We start from the raw sequence: 19521 nt of genomic DNA, 5'->3' as shown, positions 1-19521 counted from the left end.
CTCCACCTCTGCTATTACAAATTCAGAAGGTTTCCCTGTGAGTAAGACTTTCCACTGGCAAGATCTGCAGCTCAGTGCCTAGCAAGAGGCTGCCCAGCCAACACATCACGGCAGGCGTCTCTGGTGCCCGGCACCTAGGAAGGAGCGACGAGCGGCACTTCAGCGCTGAAAGAGAAGTCTTTTGTCCTATGGAGGGGGAAAAAACACTTGACAACATGGATGGAAAGAACCAGGGCAGAGACATGGAGGAGAAAGGTGTGAAGTGGGGTTCTAATGGGATCAGAGGGAGGGAGGTACAGGATGAGATGCATAATAGGGGCAGAAAAAAGCTGTAGTAAAGGTGTGGGACAGAGGAAGGGGCGACGTTAAGCAGTAATGGGTATCTGAGGAGCATAAGAGCTAGTTAATATCTGTATTTTATTCCCCTCCATGCCAGCCAACAATTCATGCTGTCCGCATTTCATTTTTTTCCATGAAAATTTCATTTTCATGACATGGGGCAAAAATTGTCCACCTTCATGCAGCACTTCCAGCAAGAGAGCCCCAACCTGAGGAGGTGTTTGCAACAGTTGTAAAAAAAAGGGAAGGGGAGAGAGGAGAAAGGGTGAAAAAAAATGCGGACATCTATGGTTCCTTAAATAAGACTTTGGTGGCAGCGCTAGCTGAAACAACCGCCATCCCTCCTGCCTCTGTCCCTAGCAGTCGCTCATGTGTTCATGCAGCTGTGCAGCAGATCAGATCATGGCACTGATCTGGCAGGGAGTCCCGGCCGGATCCACTCCCTGATCTGGTTCATCATGTGTTTGCAAATGTGCTGGTGCCAGCACAACGCAAGAGGCAGCAACAAGGGGAAAAGACAGGGAAGGGAAAGTGCAAGGAGCTGAAAAGGGTGCAATTTCCACCCCACCTCAGGTAGCATCACTGCCAAACATTGAATGCTATCCTAATGTCTTACCTTCTGGGTTGGCTTACTTTGAAGTACCTGAGAAGCTAAACTCTAGTAAAGACAAAAAATGCAGGAAAAAGACTTAAGATTGAGACTGTGGTCCAAGGTCTATATTTGGTTCTCCAGAATATTGTTACAATTGAGTTCAGTTGAGAGAAAGCTAATTTGGCTGATGAGAAAGAAAAGGGAGTCAAGACTAAAATAAGCCCATTTAAAATTTTCAAGGATAAGATTTTTTTTGTGTGTACAGTACTCTGGCTTAAATCAAATGTAGTTGGCATGCACTTTTAAAACCTGTTTTTAAGTATTACATGCCAGTGTGCAAGGAAGTTAAAATTATATGTTGTTTATATTTACACGCAGAGTAGTTGTTTTTGGCTGACAAGAAATATATATTAATCTGTATTACAGTTGCAGGGAGAAGGCCTCACACCTAAGTTACTCTGTTTTGAACTGAACTACAAGCACAGAAAGTTTTAGTTAAATATACTTTCTTTCTATTCATTAGCTCATCCAGTCAGACCATAAATGAACGAATAGCAACCAAAGAGTACAGCAAAAAAACTTCTTCTCCCTTTGGACCAAATGAATTTGATGCTCCTTCTGTGTATCATTTAGAAAGACGTTAGAATATGGTATTTACACAACTTACTTAATATTTGCTCTTACTGAATTTTTTTGCAAGGCCCCAGGTCTCTCGTCATCCTAAATCTGTACCCTGTCTCACTCCCCTCCCCCTGTCCGAATGATCTCCAGATGTGCTCCACAGAGCTGCAAGGACAGAAATATGAAAGCTAATCCTCCGGCGTCCTCTCAAAGGAAAACCTTTTTTTCCTCCTGAATTATGGGCTGCATTTCAGAGTATTGCACTGGAGAACTACAAACAAATAGCACATTCTCTACTTCCCAAACTTTATTGCACACAGTTTTCCATTTATACCATAACAAATTAAAATCAGTCTTCAAATCAACAACAGATGCTTTGGTGTCGTGCAACAGCAAGTCCGGTGGCTGAGCCACAAATCGCAAAACTGATAGTTTTGTGCAAAAGTTGCTTGCAAGCTACTAGCAGGTGTTACAAAGGTAATGCATGAAGGAGAAGATGATACACTACCTAAGTCAAATCAGCTGTAACGTATCACATAGAGAAGAAACAGTTTCTGTGCACTAAGGAAAAATCAAGGCGGGGTAAAGGAAAGACTGATGGCCTGTGCTAGGTCCTGGATCAAACAAGAAAAAAACATACTGAAAGGAAGAAAACCACTTCTAGCATTTGCTCTAGTGAGCAAAGTCTACATGGCTTTATAGCCGACACTTGGTTAGCAAGAAATGCTGATCTCTTTGAGGTCCTTACAACACCTGCAGCAGGACCTTCTGAACATGACCGTCCCTGGTGCCGTGCCCCTCGCACGCTAATAGCCCCACCGATGTCAGTGGCAAATGCACTGCATTTATACTGACGTTAACTGTATAACGCGTGAGACCTCTAAACAGGGTGGCTCTAAAAGAAACATGCCTGCAGTTAACAGTCACATGAACACTGGGACTGAGTGCCTGTCAAGGAGGACAGAGAGTAAAACCAAGCTGTAAATGTAATTTTGCACATCGAGGACACCCATGTTTTCAGCGATGCTTTGAGGGGTGTAGCACATAAGGAAGGATTTGGAGTGAAAAATGTTGCAAAGCTCAGATTAGCCTCAGGTGGGCTGTGACTGGGTAGCGACAGACACCTATTGCTTGGCCATTTTTCTGCGGAAAGCAGGGCATGAATAGAATCATAGAATCATTAAAGTGGGAAAAGGCCTCTAAGATCATCATGTACAACCGTCAATCCAACACTAAACCATGTCCCAATGTGGCATGTCTACACAGGTTTTGAACACCTCCAGAGATGGTGACTCCACCACTTCCCTGGGCAGCCTGTGCCAATGCATACCTAAGAGAAGTCTACACGTCTGAGTCACTGTAAGGTCACCAAAGCCACTTTAACTCTGCCCTGAATATTATAAGGATTATGTCTAAGGTATTCGTAACAATATTTTAAAAGTCATCTTAAGAGGTATATCCAACTTTTTATTTCATAGTACTATTACAAGACCCAGCTGGATTGACTAGGAAAGTCAGTTAGTTTATCCACTAGCATAACATGTTTTTTTTTCTTCCAGGGCAAACTTTTTTGCCTTTTATTTTACAAGTTTTCTAACAGCATAGTTCAAAAGAGGATATTGATGCACCAGTAATGGTGCCTCTACTTCTAGCTATGCTAGACAAAGCTATGCTTCATCTGGGAATTTGCATTATCTGTTGGGATTTGCATCATTTGCTGGGAGAGTTATCATTAAAAATTTTTTGCACAAGCAGTAAACCAAAAGAGCCCAGAAGTATCTCTGGTGCCACCTGACATTTCTGAAAATCTGAACGTGTGTTACTGAAGTTGCATTGCTTTTGTTTTAAATTTTAACACCAGATTTACTACTAGGCCTTGGACGTTTCACATGCCTATGGAACAGCTGGATTTATGTTTGGCTTGCCTCAGCAGAGCAGTGCGAAACAGCTGGATCATATGCTCAAGCTTGTTGTCTGTCTCCCAGATCCTCTTGTAAATTTTTGATACTCAAGTTCCCTTTTTTCTGCCGTCATTTCTCTGTGCTTAATTCTCTGCTGTTAGTTCTCTGCCTTCATGTTCTCCTGAGTCTCCTCTCTACATCCTAGCTATGTTTACCATATCTGTTGAATTTCTATAGTGCAAAATAAAGTTCTGAACAAGAATAATGCCTATTTTGGAGGCCTTTGAATGCCTGAAAATACATCTGATGATAGCTGAAGCTGACATATAAAATCTTCCTAGTCACTCAAATCCACGCTGGATTCCTGTTTTTATACGGTACCACAACCAACCCCCAAAATAATGAAAACAAGCTACTGAGAAGATGATCATAGAATTATAGGATCATAGAATGGTTTGAGTTAGAAGAGACCTTTAATGGTCATCTAGTCCACCTCCCCTGCAGTAAGCAGGGACATCTTCAACTAGATCAGGTTGCTCAGAGCCTCATCCAACCTGAACAAATACAATAACCCAATAGGCAGTCAGGTCATGGAAGCTCATCTTCCCATTCTTTGAAAACAGGGCTCCCCTCCTTTCAGGGGCAAAACAAAGACTTTTTAAAGTGGGGGGAAAATGAGAAAGTAGTATGCAGGGACACTCATCTGAGTGTGGGAAGAGAAGTTGCATGTACGTGTCCCACTATTTCTGAAAAGCATAATCCCTGGGGTTGAGACCCCAGAACAGCCAAGCACCTCATTACTATAGAAGGTGCTTGAGATACAGGAAGATAAGTTCATGCCCTTATTTATATTTGAATTGCTCTTTTACTTGAAATAATAGTCCCCTAACTCTTGGGTTAGTATCTATGGTAGAGTGCTCAGCTCCATCTCCCTCCTCTTACCCAAAGTTCACCATTCTTCAAGCAGGCAGAGCCTCTGGTGAAGGCTTGGGCTAAGATGAACTCTTGTCTTCAGACTCAACTGCTTTCTCCAGAAACTCCTACTGAGCGCAATAAGGTACTGTTACTGCAAGGACGAGGCCCTGGAGGAAGCAACTACCTGTAAGAGTGTCAGAAGGAGTCCCTGATCTCAGCGATAACACTAGAAAATGGTGACCTTGTTGAAAAACGCTATTAACCATGGACAGTCTGTGGTGTTACTGTCCCTGCAGAGGAAACCAGTGGTGACTGCTCTTTTGAGAATGGCAAGCAGTGGGATTTTTTTGAAAGGTAATACATATTAGCTACTGTTTAAGAATAGGCAATCAAATAATTCACCATGGTAAAGTCCAATGGATTATTTTTCTCCCCACAATGCAGCCTACGTATAAGATCTTGGTGAATTAACAAGATGGGAAATTTGAAAGTTCTGAATTTCATTGTTAGGAACACATTCATCAGAAAAAACACAATTTTTTTCTAAATATTTTAAAGACTTTTTAAAAAATTAATTTAAAAACCAACTGAAAAAAAGATTAATTTGCAAATTCTAGAAGATTCATTCTGATCTCAAAAGGTAAGTGCTGCAATTTTGAGCACACGTTGTATTTTTAAGTACACAAGAAAGAAGCTGAATTTCTGTTTTAAGTGTAAAATTGCTTAAAGCCAAATTCCAGTACAAAGGCATTGACCGTAAGAATTGTAACAATTAGAAAAAACAATCAATTATAACTTAGCTAAACTGCAACCTATTTTTTTCAAAATTCGTGCATTTAGTTGTAGAGTGTCTGAAAAGATCTTTGTACTATGCACTGTAATTTTAGGAAAGATGCGCTATAGTCTTGATATGTAACAGATTTTTCTGAAGACCCTAGCGACCCTAAATAAATTTTCTTTTCTTTAGTTATTGTATTTTGGACAGTAGCCATATTCTGTTTTCAAAACACCTGAAAGGTAACTGAGAGCCTATTTCATGAGAGCTGAAGTCTTAAAGGACTGATGCTCTTAATTCCTTTAGGATCATTTAAGTGCTGCATTGCCACACGTGGCATTTGCGCGTTTGGATGTAGGACCTGCAGTGAAGGCATTTTCTCTTTTGCAGTTGTTGGCCCAGTACTTACATTGGTGACCACAGCCAGAATGGCTATGCCTTGCATGATGGGCTGCCAGGCGCCGATGTCCTGTGCCTTCTGTGGAACCATGCGCCTGAACTGTGTTGTCAGCTTCCACGCATCCAATCGGATTTCCAACATGTTGTTGATAAGAGCCAGAAGAGGAGCCAGGGGGAACGACGCCACAAAGAGGGTGACAAAGCCAAATTGTATGACTGTCAAAGGGAAAGAGGTTACATACATTGATGAGGCTTTCACTTACTGGAGGTAAGCCTATATGAGGACATACACTTTATATACTCAAACTGTGGGAGCGAGAGGCGACAAAGACTGGCTGAGCTCCTAGCAAATCTTCTGTATGAGAAGATAGGGGCTCAACAGTACTGCAAAAGCCTGCCAGGTGGAGGGGACAGGAAAATGTTACAAGTCACAACACACCAAGAGGAGCTATTCTAGGTATTTAAACATCCATTTCTTTCTCAAGTCTTCATCATGAAGACTTGGAAATCTAATGACTATCTGTTTCAGTGCTGTGCTGGAAAGCCTGAACTAACAATCACCATATTGGTGTCTGGGTGCTGCAACAAGTATGCTGGCAATGCTGTGACAGAATGGATGGTGGCAACAAACCAGAGATCCACCAGCTCCCAAGAGATCAGCGATAAGTGCTGGTGACTGCAGATCCCCAGCAGAGCAGTCTGACACAGCGCTCTGCTGCACAGCACCAGGACATGGCTGTGGTCTGCCTTCTGGATACATTTCTCAGAGAATGGGGCAAAGAAGCAGCAGTACTCCTCCTTGTACGATCACGTGCTGTTTCCTAGTTATAAGTTGTATTGAGGCTTAGCTGCTTCATAAAAGCTTGCAAAGCTATCTATAATGGCTCATCAAAACTTGTCTTCAAAAAACATTTGTGTCCTCTGCCTATACACTTGTTAAGCATTGCTTGTGTGAAGATTTTCTTTAAAGCATGTTTGCATCCAGCACAGATAATGAATCATAGTTAAACTGCCACTTACCCATTTCAAGATACTCATAGAACAGTCCAAGTTTTCCAATGGGCTGCAGGTGGTAGTCCTGTTCCCAGCGTGGAACAACTTTTTCTGATCTAGCAGCTGCACAGTATCTTCCAATTAGATTCTTAACCCAACTATCAGCCAGGGAGAAAAAGACCACTAACATTGGTAAAATAACCTAAAAAATTCAGTAAATGGAAAAAATCGACATTTGTGCTGTTATAGCTTTGGATACTGGATTTAGTTACTCTTGAATTACTGAAAATTTCCTTCAAACATGAGTATGATCTTCTGTTGCCTTATTCTGAAAGCGGTTAGTTACAACCGTAAGTAAGAGTGTAAAAGAGTAATATATCAGAATCATAGTGATTTATACTTATATTGTACAGGTAAATGACCACGTAAAATTCAAGGTAACAAAAAATCAAGTTAAATGTAGGCCTGTGGTTAGACAGATTAATTCCTTCTGTTCACAAAATTCACAGAATCATAGAATGGTTGAGGTTGGAAAGCAGCTCTAGAGGTCATCTGGTCCAACCCCCTCTTGCAACAGCCAGGGCCACGTACAGCCAGTTGCCCAGGGCCATGTCCAAACAGGGTTTTGAATATCTTCAAGGACAGAGACTCCACAACCTCCCTGGGCAAGCTGCGCTAGTGTTCCGTCACCTCTCACAGTGAAAACGTGTTGCCTGACGTGCAAAGGGAACCTTCTGTATTTCAGGTTTTGCCCATTGCCTCTGGTCAGTTCACCTCACTGTCGCTCCTCCAGCCCACACTTCAACAGCTCCTCTATGAGGCTTTTGTAGAAGACAGTGTCAACAGCTTTACTGAGGTCCAGGTAGACAATATCCACTGCTCTCCCCTCATCTACCCAGTCAGTCATTTCATCATAGAAGGTCAGCAGGTTGATCAAGCATGACTTGCCCCTGATAAATCCATGCTGACTACTCTGGATGACTTTCTTGTCCTTCATGTGCCTGGAAATGGTGTCCAGGATTAGCTGCTCCTTCACATTCACAGAGATTCAGGTGAGGCTGATCTTGAATGAAAACTGGTGAATTGTCTGTAGCTATTTTCAGCAGTCAAAGGACCATATTAAAAAAGTGGGGGTGTGCATGAATGTCTATGAACAGAGACAGAAACCAAAATGCCTCTCTTTATAAGGTGCAGAGATGCAGAAAGAGAGCGCAGTTAAGAACTAGATCCAGAAGCAATACTCAACATTTCAACACCTAAATGTGACTTGTAACCCTGGGAATTCAATTTAAAATTCTGATTAGGTGAATGTATTTCCTGTACACAGAAGGGGGGAGTCGGTTGTCTATAGCTGGAGCTGACAACTTCAGGCATACTCAGTCTAGGGACCCTTCCCCAGATAACAGAAGATGTTGAAAAGAGGATGGGTCTACAGGTCCATCCTGCAACCAGCAGCCTATATGGAGCATTGCGGTCTGGAGGAAGCATATCTCAGCAGAGCACCCTAACCTCAACCTTACACGGTATTTGCGACATGCTTTGAAGTGGGGTCACTGTGCAACAAAGGAGCACAATTCATGGGCTTGGAAGAACCACAGCCTGAGGGAATGCAATGCCGCAGGCTGGTGCTTATGGCGTTCATGAGGGCATGAGAAAACTGGGAGTTCCCTACTCCAAGCAATATAACAGTTATTATACTGATCAGCATAAAATAAAGAACAAGATCTGGGAGCAGGAACAGAGTCCTGAATAGTATCTTAACCTAAATTAAATGGAGGGCATTAGCGGTTAGCATGTTGCTTATTGTTTACATTAAAACATGAGTTTCCAGAGATCTGCCCTACTGAAAGAGAAGAGAGTCTCAAATATGACTGTAAAACTGAGTTAAATTAGTAACTTACTTATGCATTATTTTTAAAAGCTCACTGTATAACAACAAATTCCACTCATTATTAAGCAATATTATTTAGTTTAATATATTCACAGCTTCTATTGCCTCAATTTTATGTATGCAACCTGAAACATACAAGTTTGCAGAGGAAGGATGCGTTTCTGATTAGAACTAAAATCAGTCAGAACAAGTGACAGGAGCTCAGAGCTGCCAGACTGAAAATATCCAAACTGTCTAAAAAAGCCCCAAAAGACTAGTCTTATTCTTTTAAAATACAATATGCTTCTATTAAATCTAGTGACCACATACCTGAACATATGATATGTAAATGCTGTACCTTTCAAATCTGAAAAAGCATATTACTTAATCGTTTGAACTTACGGAAGAAGCACTTCTTGAACGTTGTTCCAGATTGCTTTACCTCCTACTATGATGGCAAGCTGAGTCGTGAGTTCAAGGAGACAACCGCCTGGATCACACTGAAGGTTGGGAGAGACATGAGAAATTTTTGAAGTTGGGTAACTTTTCAGGCATGAAGGAAGCATTTAAAATAATGCATTCCTGGTGTATTATGATAACATTTCTTAAAGCAATACAAGAAAACTATTTAGGCAAACCTTTCCAATTATGTATGCAAAAGCCAACTCCAGGCCACATATGGCAGGGTTGAGAGGGCACCAGTGAAAGAGTGAAATACCAGGTGAAGTCATGCAGCTTTGCACTCTGCTGTCACCAGGCAAGGGTCACCCAGCAGAGTAAGAATGCTTCTACTGATGTTCTCCCCTTCCCCTCTGTGCTGATTCACGGGTTGTTGGGCCATGGGAAACTAAGCTTGTCTGGGTATGCATAATACATTTCTAAGCCCAACTGGTCTCGTGTCGTATTCGTTTATGCTAAGGGTTACTAAGAAGGCAACTGGCTTGGGAGGCAGTCACTTTTTGAAGCCGCATGTAAAATATGTACAACTATGTTATACACTCTTAACTGCAGCAGAATACCTGGACTAATGGCTCCTGGTGTTTAAAAACAAACAATATCATACATTCTTACCTCTTCATTGCGATACTTTCCTAGCCAATAAACTGGATTTCCAGGGTGACCTACAAATCTACCCTTAAAGAAGGCTATGTAGAAGCATGAAGAATAGTAGTTGACAAACTGGAACAAGAACATCTTTGTGGTCAGACTGTTTTCATAATCGGTCTGTGTCCTTGGAAGCTCTGCAGTTAAAAAAAAAAAAAAATTTAAAAAAATGCCAACCTACAAGTAACCTACAAGCTGCTTTAGAGCCTCAGCTGGTAAAGTATGTGTATGCCTTGTATTCCTTAATATGACCAAGTGCATTATAAATTAGATTGTACATAATTCCCATGTATACTCTAACCATTATGCTAATTCTAAAACTATATGAGTTGTAAAAAGGAAAGAACTTGTTCCCTGACAATAAAGAAAAAGAACAAGCAAAAGTTCCGATAACTCAGGGAAAAAAAAGCACCCAAATCCCACACACTGAGGAAAGATGCAAATATAGCACTCTGAACTGATGAAACAGTATTAAATGAAACTATATTAAAGCACCACACTACTTCACACATCCAAAGTGAAATAGCTACTTTAATGCTGATGGCCTGGATATAAAGAATAATAATATTTGTGTCTGTTTATCTATTTAATAACATGGGAATGGTATCTAGCTTTGGAACAGTGACCTTATTTCATTTATTTACAAGAAAATAGCTATTCTCCCCATAAACAAAAGCTAATGTAATTGAATGTGTTATGCGTTACTGATCTGTTTTCATAAAGCTTGGTTATTATAGTAATTTTCTTTGCTTTGTCTGTTTCACAAGCACAAAACTGTAAACAATTGATATTTCATGCTGGCTATACAAGGAGTTTTCAGACAAGGAGCTGAATATCATATTCCTTTGATATTGAGAAAATCTGTATTTGAAAATTTCAAGGTAGTATTGTGTGATTTGGTGAAAAAAATCTGAAATATGTAGTACAGGTATTCATTTATTGGTATTCTTACTATACATAGAGATGCTATTTTTTCGTGCTATTTTACCCCAAGTTTCTATCTGAGGTGCAGCAGCGGCATACCAAAGTCAGTAATCAGGATTGCCATTTTTTCATAGATGACGTTGAGAACCATAATGACTATAAAGTTGATGAGCGAAGCAGTTACTGAAGTGGCGGTCTGTGGAGTCAGGTACTTGCGGATCGCCTCCGTTCCACTAATGTGCTGTGACAATGTTGCAGAAAACACCAGGAAAACCGAGAGTCTGTAGACAATGATTCCAATAACTGAAGCAATAATCAAAAGAATCTGCCAAGGGAATGCAAGAGAGAAGTTAATATTGAACCACTGGCTTTGGGAAAGAGTGAGTTTGAAATACTTTTTACAATAGGCAAAAGGAAACCGATTGTGTGCCTGTCGTTCCATCATGTAAGGTGAGTGCAAGAGGATGCTCAAATAAGGTAGAAGGCAATACATTTAGAATCCCTAAAAGAAGCCTTTTCTTCATGCAGCATAGTCAATCTGCAGGAAAGAAAAAAGATGGTCTGGCTTACGACTAATAATAAGGTTTGTACTGATGTGAGTGAAGTTAATGAGATGCGTAATCAAACCTCATGCCTCGAGGCATGGGATGGAAGAAATCTCCCTCTTTTGACATAGGGCAATTGGTAGGACGGCAAACGTACAAGCAAGTCTGCATTGATTATGGAGGGGGCTGTACCTCCTCTTTCACATGATAATATTCCAGACTACAGACGCCTCAAAGGAATAGACAAATATTAAGCCAAGTCATGTAATCTGCAGGAGTTGTGATAATGATCCATGTATCCCACCCTGTTTGCCATCTCCTCTCTTTCTGCTCCTCTTCCTGCCTTTATTTCTTGTTAGCTCTCCGGCTATTGTTCAGGTTAAGGTCCTCAGAGCTGCGAATCTTTCTTTCACTACCTCTGCAAACTGCCACGAATCTGCTCGCTTCCCCCCATCCTGCACATAATGAGAGAGTGCAGTAACACAAATGACAAACCCCGGCCCTTCAACCTGAAGTCCTGCCTGTTTAAATCCAACAGCGAGCCAGTATTCTTCCCTTTGTGTTTAGAGACGTGTTGACTATGAGGCTCTCCTGGGCTGCTGGCCACGACTCTATCTCCTGTCTGTCTCCTCTTATCTCGGATGAGGGCTTTTCCAGCTGCTGTTCGTGCCACAGGTGGGGAGGACACGCAGCGTGCTAAAACACTGAGCTTTTCAAGGTGACCTCTCTGGGCATGCTAACCATGTTATATACTGCTTCATGGGTGACTGGACTGCTTTCAAGTTTTAGTTGTAGTTAAAGCAGCAGCTCTGGAAGATTAGAGAGTGCCCAGCTTCGCTCTGTTAAGTGAAACAAAAACACTGAAAGAGGCCCAGGACTGTGGGAAGCGATACTGGAGCCAACGGCTGGAAAAAGCAGGATAGAAACTGGAGGAGATCATATAACCCAAAGTCTTTCCCTTACTTCCCCCTCAAAAGCAAAGACATTTGACTTAAAACAATGAGGGCAACACGAATGGACCGCATTCGCAAGCATAACTCACAAGCTACAGCTGCAGGATATTTTGATGCATATTTTCATATTTTAATATTTTCTATTGACTGTATGCTAATGAGTATTGGGTGACTACAGCTACCTTCTTCCTGTGGGTCCATACCTTATGGGCTTGGTTTGTGCATCAGATGGAATCCAACCGAACCTGTTCCACTGTTACCTTTTGTTCTGTTCAGGAGGATCGTTTTATAGACACTTACTAGAGAAGTGAATTCATGAGGTAAAAGAATAAGCGAACTTTACCCAGAAGAAGACTGCACTTATACAGAAAGTCATCCGTATGCACTTCCCACAGGCAGTATATGGCACATGTTCTTCTTGCTGTAAAAGATTTAGGAACAGATCAAGGATGCACTCAATCTTTTCTTCATATTTTTTGTGTGCTCCAGTTAAACCCTTTATGATATTGAGGGCAGAATTTTTTCAGTCCCTGGTTTTATTTCCTTTCCTGTTTTTTGAGCTTAGAATGGGAACTCACATTTATTCATGATTTCAAAGTCTTTCAAAAGTCTTGCCTGACTACATATGTCTGTCTTTTTTTTTTGCTGCCCATTCTAAGATAAAAATGACTTCCATAGAGGCTGAGTGTCCTCAGTTCTTACTGCCTTCAGCTATGACAGGGTGCATAGCCCTTTTCAATGGACCCATCCTTCTTGGCTGATTATGGCATCCAAGGTCATTATCTTTCAAATCTCCTTGGCTAAAATTAGCAGGCACTAAAATTTTGGTCCCTGATCTCCATATTTCTCAATTATCCCATAAGAACAATAGGATGGCTTTCCCAAGGAAAATGCCTACCTCCATATGGTGGTGTCAAAATTCACTGAGTCCTTATAGGATCTCTAAGGATCAAAATCATTATGTTTTAGAATATTTTTCACTCTTTGAGCTGTTTTAAAGGAACTTTCTAGCTATGACATTATACATTGAAGGTGGTATAGGTTTATAAGCTTTCAAACAGAACCAGTTTTTCAATAGGATAAGATGTAAAAAGGAGATCTATGTAGGATGGTTTCAACTATGGTAGTTAATTTTGAAACTTTTCAAGTGCCCTCTTAATAAACATTACTGTAATGTGGATGGAATGCCAAAGCGATGCAAATGATCAGATAAATGCCAGAGTAATATATTGACAGAGAATAATAAAAAGTGAAGCTGAGCTGGAGTGAGCTACAGAAGCTAAAGCTACTCAAAATGTATAATAAATAGAGATCTAAATTAAGATCCTCATAAATATGAATCCTATTTCATTGAAACGAGGATTATCCTTGTCCCTGTGAGTTTGCTGTTGTTGAACATAATTGCATCCACATGCACTTAGCAACAATACCTATTTATACATGTTTCAAACAGAAGCATCTTTGGTTAAAAAAACAGTCTTGGCATGATACATAATGTAATATCTTTTCCTCTATTTCACCCTTTTGTCCTGATGCATTCTTAGGCAAAGATAGCAAATGCTCTGTGATCTTGGCCTCTGGCAGCAACACTGAATCATTTCTTGGGGGATTTAATAAAGCAGACTTGGTCTCTTAAGCTGGGGCTGATGCCTACTTCTGTTTATTTATGACACAGGAACCTCAGCGGTGCAAGCTCCTCAAACAGGCAACTACTTTAGGTAGTTGCACTTCAAGGTGCCTACAGTTAGGTATAAATTCCCTCCCACGCATCTGTACTTTATATGTTCATTATTTCCAGGCCAGCATATCAGCTCTCCTTGAAGCACTGTTGATTTATACAGCTCCAGTCCAGATTCACCATTTTCACAGTGTCCTCTCACAACACGTCTATTGCAGTAGCCATCACCAGTTATCAGAATATTCCTTACCTGTGTGATTTCATTCATTACGACATGAGTGCATCGAGCTTCATATTCTGGGCGAACTTGCTCTTCTTGCTCCAAGTACTCAACTGTGTCCCATTCGTACTCCAGTTCAGCTTGCCGTCGCTTCCAAAACTCCAAAAACAGAGTAACTATCCAGAAGATAAACAAAGTGAGCAATACCAGGTGAGTGTTGGACACTGATTGACCCCCTGGGCTACAACATGTGGCTCGTGTTTCCCATACAGATTTCCACAGACATCGAATAAAACCCTTATTGGCTGCTGTGACGGTGAAAATAACTGGATCTACTTCTTCATGCCATTATTGCTTTGAATATATAGGTACTTTAATAAGAGAAACCTGAGGTAAATTGTCTTGTGAGCACATGCTAAAAAATACATATAAATTTATTTGCTTTCTGCCTAAGGCTAGAATCTGATTTCATATTATAGACTGCTTTTGAAAAAGTTTATTGTGGGATGTGTAAGAAAGCAAGTTGTTTGGATAGGTGAAGACAAAATGCTGGAGAGTGCAGGACTTCTAGAAAAGAAAAAAACTCAGTATGCCAAAAATTGCCACGGGGAAAGCTCACGTTCATTCAGTCTGCAATTTTAGTGTGGACGAACTACCAGTTTACAAACTACAAGAATCAATGATAGTTCAGGTAAAATGGCTGAAACATAGCTGTCTTTCTTCCTCTGCCAGCGTGAATCTGAAGGGGCTGCAGCTCTTTTTGCATGGCCTGGAGCTTAGAAACTCCCTGGGTTGGGTCCGCAGTTTCCCTGGACTGTGCTGCTACAACTGGAAGCGCTGGGACACCAGGTACGCAGAAGCCTAAGTGGTGCTGGTTAGACATCCAGCCGGTCAAACTCATTACCTTGGCCTGAGACGTGATGCAGGTAGACCTGGCAGCAGAGGCGATGGCAAGCCCAGCTGAGGAGGCTGGGAGGAGCTCAGGACCGGTGCCAGTACCACCCTCCCCGGTGCACCCGGATGCTTTATTCCTCAAGACAGCACAACTTCAGATTAAACGAGTGACACGGCTCTGCAGCACTGCCTGCAGGAGGAGTCAGTATCCCATCACTGCACTCCTCATTACTCCCATTGTCTGGGAGTAATTAACCCTAGAAGTGTGATTGGTTTTTTTTTTTTTTTAGTTTGGCTCCTCATCCTGAATGATGAAACATCGATGGCATGCAGTTACAAGCCCAAACATTAAAGGTTATTTCCAAAATCAAGTGTGGTCAAGAAACCCCAAACTGAAGCACTTAAAGATCGGAGAACGCCATGGGCTGGGCTGTGAGATGACCTTGGCATCTCCACACAGGCAAAACCCCAGGAAACCTTCCTCCCCTGATTGTTCAGGGGCCTCTTTCACAGGAACTTCTCTGCTACTTGAGGCTTAGAAGCACAAAAACCATTCCAAGCGGTGGGCCAGAGGATCACATCTGCCTTCTGCTGCAGAGGAAGACTAGTCTTCCATGAACCTCTAGTCTTCCATGAACCTCTAACTGCTGGTTGTGGCCCCAGCTGATTAGCCCCATACTGATTTGCTCCAGCTGCAAATCCAGCTGCTGCTGGGAAGTTGAAAAGTGCAGGGCCTCCTCCTGTTGATAGGCTCTGTGCTAACAGCAAAAGAAGGGCACGTAGCATGGGGACAGTCCTCTCAGCCCCAATAAAAAGAAAACTTCTACTAGTTAAAATAAGCCAGCAGCCAAGTTGCGTCTTTCAGAACAGGGAAGGAGCTGGATTTGGAAGTTTTATTTTGAACCAGCATTTTTTAAACAGTGGAAACAAATGAGGTTTCAGAATCGGGAGGTCCGAGCACTAATTCCACCTCCCATTGGGAATTTGCGCTGTCCCCTTTCAGGTGTGCCTCAACGCTGCCGTTCGGTATGACCCGGGTGTTCTGCCTCTGAAGCTGTCACCAAGGACTCAAAAGAAATGCTGCCATCGGAGAACATTTGTTTGTTTAACTGATCTTGTTCAGGGAGGGGATCCACCGATGGCAGCAAGTGAAGTGGAAGCTGCTGCTCCAGGAGCTTTGCCACTCTAGGCATGCCATCGCGGGAGAAGTGGTAGAAGCGCTGGTCCGGAGCTTTAATGGTTAATTCCTGACACCGACTTCCTGGTGTTTTATAGTGCTTTGAGATCTTTGAAGGGAATATACTAAAAAAACCCCAGAAATTATTTGAAAGTGCATTGCTGATAATGATGCAATAATATATCTAAAAATCTAATATTCTTTAAATTGTTTTGGGCCAGGATGTCCACAAAAGTATTACAGCAAGATGAAAATTACAGCTGGAATTATACCAGGACCATGGGTCATTTGGATTCAGTACAATTTTGACTGAATTTCTGTAATACAATTCACCTCTTTATGTAGTGGATTTATGATTAACTATTCAGATGACAGAAGATGATTACATTAGTATCAAACTCCTCTTTTTTTTTTATTTAGAGAATTTCCTGCTGGTATTTTGATTTTAGCATGTATTTTGAAAGAAGTCTTCTTTTTGAAATGATATGTGTCATCTTGTATTTCTTTAAAGCAGTAGCTATTTTGAATCACTTTAGGTCATCATAGGAAAATAAAAATGCAATGTGTTTGCAAAAAGAAAGCAAATTAAGTATTCTCCTCAGCCTGCATATGAATTCAATAGTACACTGTATATAGACCTAACATATAATTTATTTTGGTAGTTTTTGGATAGGACAGTGCAATAAAAGCCAGTTAGAAAATTTGCTAATATGAACAAATGAAACCATTCCTGGGAAAATAAATCTTGCCTAATCCTTTGCATACAGCACCAAGTTTCACCCATTGGAATCGTCTTGGTTTCAGATACATTTTGTCTTCTAAAAGATAAATCTAGCGCTTGTAACTACTACACTTTTTACAATTGGTGTCTTAAATAAAGACAAAAGGAAAAAAATCCTGTGAAATAAAATAAATTACTATTTTTCAATTGCCTTGTGCAATCACACAGCTGTTAATAGGCACAGGCAGCTCCAAAACTCTTTGGAAAAAAACAGCTCCTCTGCCAGATATACTTAAGCATGTGGCTAGCTCTTGCTGGATGAACATGAGGCAGCTCTAATAACTTCTCTTGGACTTTTCTCCAAGTTAAATGAAACAAAACAGATGCTGAAGATCAGCTTTAAGTTCTACCATTTTTTTGCTTTCGTATGATACTAAAAAAGAGTTCCTGTGTATCTTCTACACAACTACCTACTGGTGAATTCCTGAGTGCTAGAAAATGAAGTAGTTGCAAATTTATCTGTGTTTTCCTGGCTGATGCTGGAGGCTTGGCCAAAATTAGATGACAAACCACAGTTGTCGAAATTTACTTACCCCATATGCCCATAAATACTGCAAACACCAGTGTTCCAAAGCTATCAAATATACAGAGTTTCTGGAAAAAATAGAAAATAAAAAAAGTCCTAAAATATAATCAAGCATTTTTTTTTCCACATTGACTCAGAGAAGAAGCTGCTTACTGAACATGTTGATTTTTAGCTTTTATGTAGTTTAATAAACATTATTGATAGTGTTTCCTCAATTTCTGTCAACTTACAGAAATTTGTACATTTACGATCCTTGAGTAAATTAAGGAAATTAAATTCAAAGCCCAGAATTAACAATATAAGCCAAATATGCAGCAAGAGGATAGTAAAATGGTGTGCTATCAAACTTCCTTCCATCTGTTGCATAGGAAGAGGAAAAGCAGTGCTTCTGGTCTGAGAACTCTATATTGAATTATGTATTTTTAGTACAGCCACAAAAAGGCTGTGGTGGCCACATCTGGTTCTCATGAGCGGGATGAGAACAAATCAAGCTACTTAGTACAAACACATTCTGATGAGATACCTCTGCGGTCGCAATTTGTCTTTTCTTTCCATCATAGCCTTTTCCCTGTATTCTTATTTCTTTTACCCTTTAAGTGCACTGAAGCAACACATTAAAGCTGGGCAAAATATTTCTGACGAACAGCTGAAAAATTACAGGAATGACAAAAGGCTAACAGTAGCCTAGTGAGAGAAGTTAGCGGAGAAAGACAGGCAGGTTCCTCTAGACAGGAACTCAGAGCAGGAGTCCGGCTGTGTCACGGCTAAAAGGACACTGCTGTGTCACAGCTTCTGTCATGGCCAACATCAGCCTCTCCATGTACCCATCTCCTCCTTGACAACACGGGTCAAATTCAAGGCATGGATACAGATAACTTCTTTGGGGAGGGAGGGGGCAGAATTTAGAAATGTCAAAACATGCTTTAAACATTTCCTTAGCAAAATGGATTTGGAGCTACTGATTTAATAATTGCATGTGAGTTTTCTTCTTTTTCCCCCCAAAGGAAGAAGTACCTCCAAATGAAATCATAGAGCTTCATTTTTGATTAAACAAAACCTTTTAGTCCAGTACGAAATATTTGGGGACTATCTGAAATAAAAAACACGATTATTTTTCATCTTAGATCAGAGTGGAACAATTATGGTTGTTGCTTTTACTTTTCACAGTTCAGCCACTGTATCAAAAAGAACAACTATTTGCACAGTTCTAGCAATTCTGCAGGCCATTGGTGGAGGAACAACTTTGTTTTATATTTAGTACTACAGAAAGTGCAACTAAAGTTCAGTAGCTTGTCTATAAGCTGTAAATGTAGTTACCTTGGACGATTCACAGGTGATGGTGAGGTTCCAGTAGGTACATACTTTATCACACTGAGGGCACATTACGATATTGCCTCCTATGTTGGGATCACATACTTCTTGGCTAAAAACAAAACTAGTCAATCACTCAGCAATGCTAAATCCTTCAGTCTTTTTTTTTTTTTTGCGCATGAGAACAGTGCAATAATCTCAGGAAATTGAGAAAAAATCTACCAGTGGTGTGCTCTCAAGAGTTTCTGCCCTGGAAACCCATCCCCATTTCCATTCTTAGTCCTCATCTCAAAAATGGATGACATGGGGGAAAAATAATTTCCATCCCTTTTACATGGGGGTAATTCTCAAAACCGCTCACATTAAAAATAAAACAGCTCTTCAAAGATCTCACATGCTGATTCAAGGAATGGCAGATTTGTCTCCTAAGAGATAGCAAAAGAGTTTTGGCTTATCTAACCTAGCATGGTGGTGGCTGAAAGGTGATGTAATTGTTTTCTATAAATACACCAGCAGAGTAAACACCGGGGAGGGAGATGAGCTATTTTACTACATGATAATACTGGCATAAGGCTAAATGAATATAAATTGGCCACAGGAGTGGAGCTCTGGAACAGTCCTTCAGCATGTTTTATAAAGATGAACAACCCTCCCTGAAGGGGGTATGCAGTGTGATGGCCTGTAGAGGATTTGGCACAATGACCCAGGTGTTTTTTCCTGGGTTGTTGCACCATGGTTGAATTTTGTCATGTTCTGGTGATGGAATCTGTGTCATGGCTATGCCTCTCCTCCCAACACATCTTGGGCAGCTGAAGCCCCCTGTGTTGTTGTTCCTGTTTTCTTCTCTCAAAATAGAGGAAAGAAACTTTGGGGATGTTATCAAGGTCTTTGGATATCTCCTTTAAGGATTACCACAGTGAAAATGATGTGTTACAGCAATTTGTATTGACTTCTGACTGTTACTCTTTTATTTGTGTTTCTACACTAGGTGTGGTGAATCTAG

General features: G+C 40.9%; 1 protein-coding gene across 1 annotated transcript in view; it reads right to left on the bottom strand.

Moving 5' to 3' along the window:
- Window positions 1-19521, bottom strand: part of ANO6 (anoctamin 6) — a gene marked incomplete at its 3' end in the record, with an annotated part of 76321 nt that overhangs the window by 2759 nt on the left and 54041 nt on the right. The window contains exons 9-17 of the mRNA XM_081997401.1: window positions 18525-18630; window positions 17215-17275; window positions 13860-14005; window positions 12275-12352; window positions 10533-10758; window positions 9477-9646; window positions 8808-8905; window positions 6563-6693; window positions 5553-5758 (exon numbers count right to left, since the gene is read on the bottom strand). Of these exons, the coding sequence (XP_081853527.1) occupies window positions 5553-5758; window positions 6563-6693; window positions 8808-8905; window positions 9477-9646; window positions 10533-10758; window positions 12275-12352; window positions 13860-14005; window positions 17215-17275; window positions 18525-18630 (1222 nt within the window). The remainder of the gene's footprint in view (window positions 1-5552; window positions 5759-6562; window positions 6694-8807; window positions 8906-9476; window positions 9647-10532; window positions 10759-12274; window positions 12353-13859; window positions 14006-17214; window positions 17276-18524; window positions 18631-19521) is intronic.

The sequence above is a fragment of the Phaethon aethereus genome (assembly GCF_964289735.1).
Source record: "Phaethon aethereus genome assembly, chromosome: 1".
NCBI lineage: Eukaryota > Metazoa > Chordata > Aves > Phaethontiformes > Phaethontidae > Phaethon > Phaethon aethereus.
This window is presented reverse-complemented; position numbering and strand designations above follow the sequence as displayed.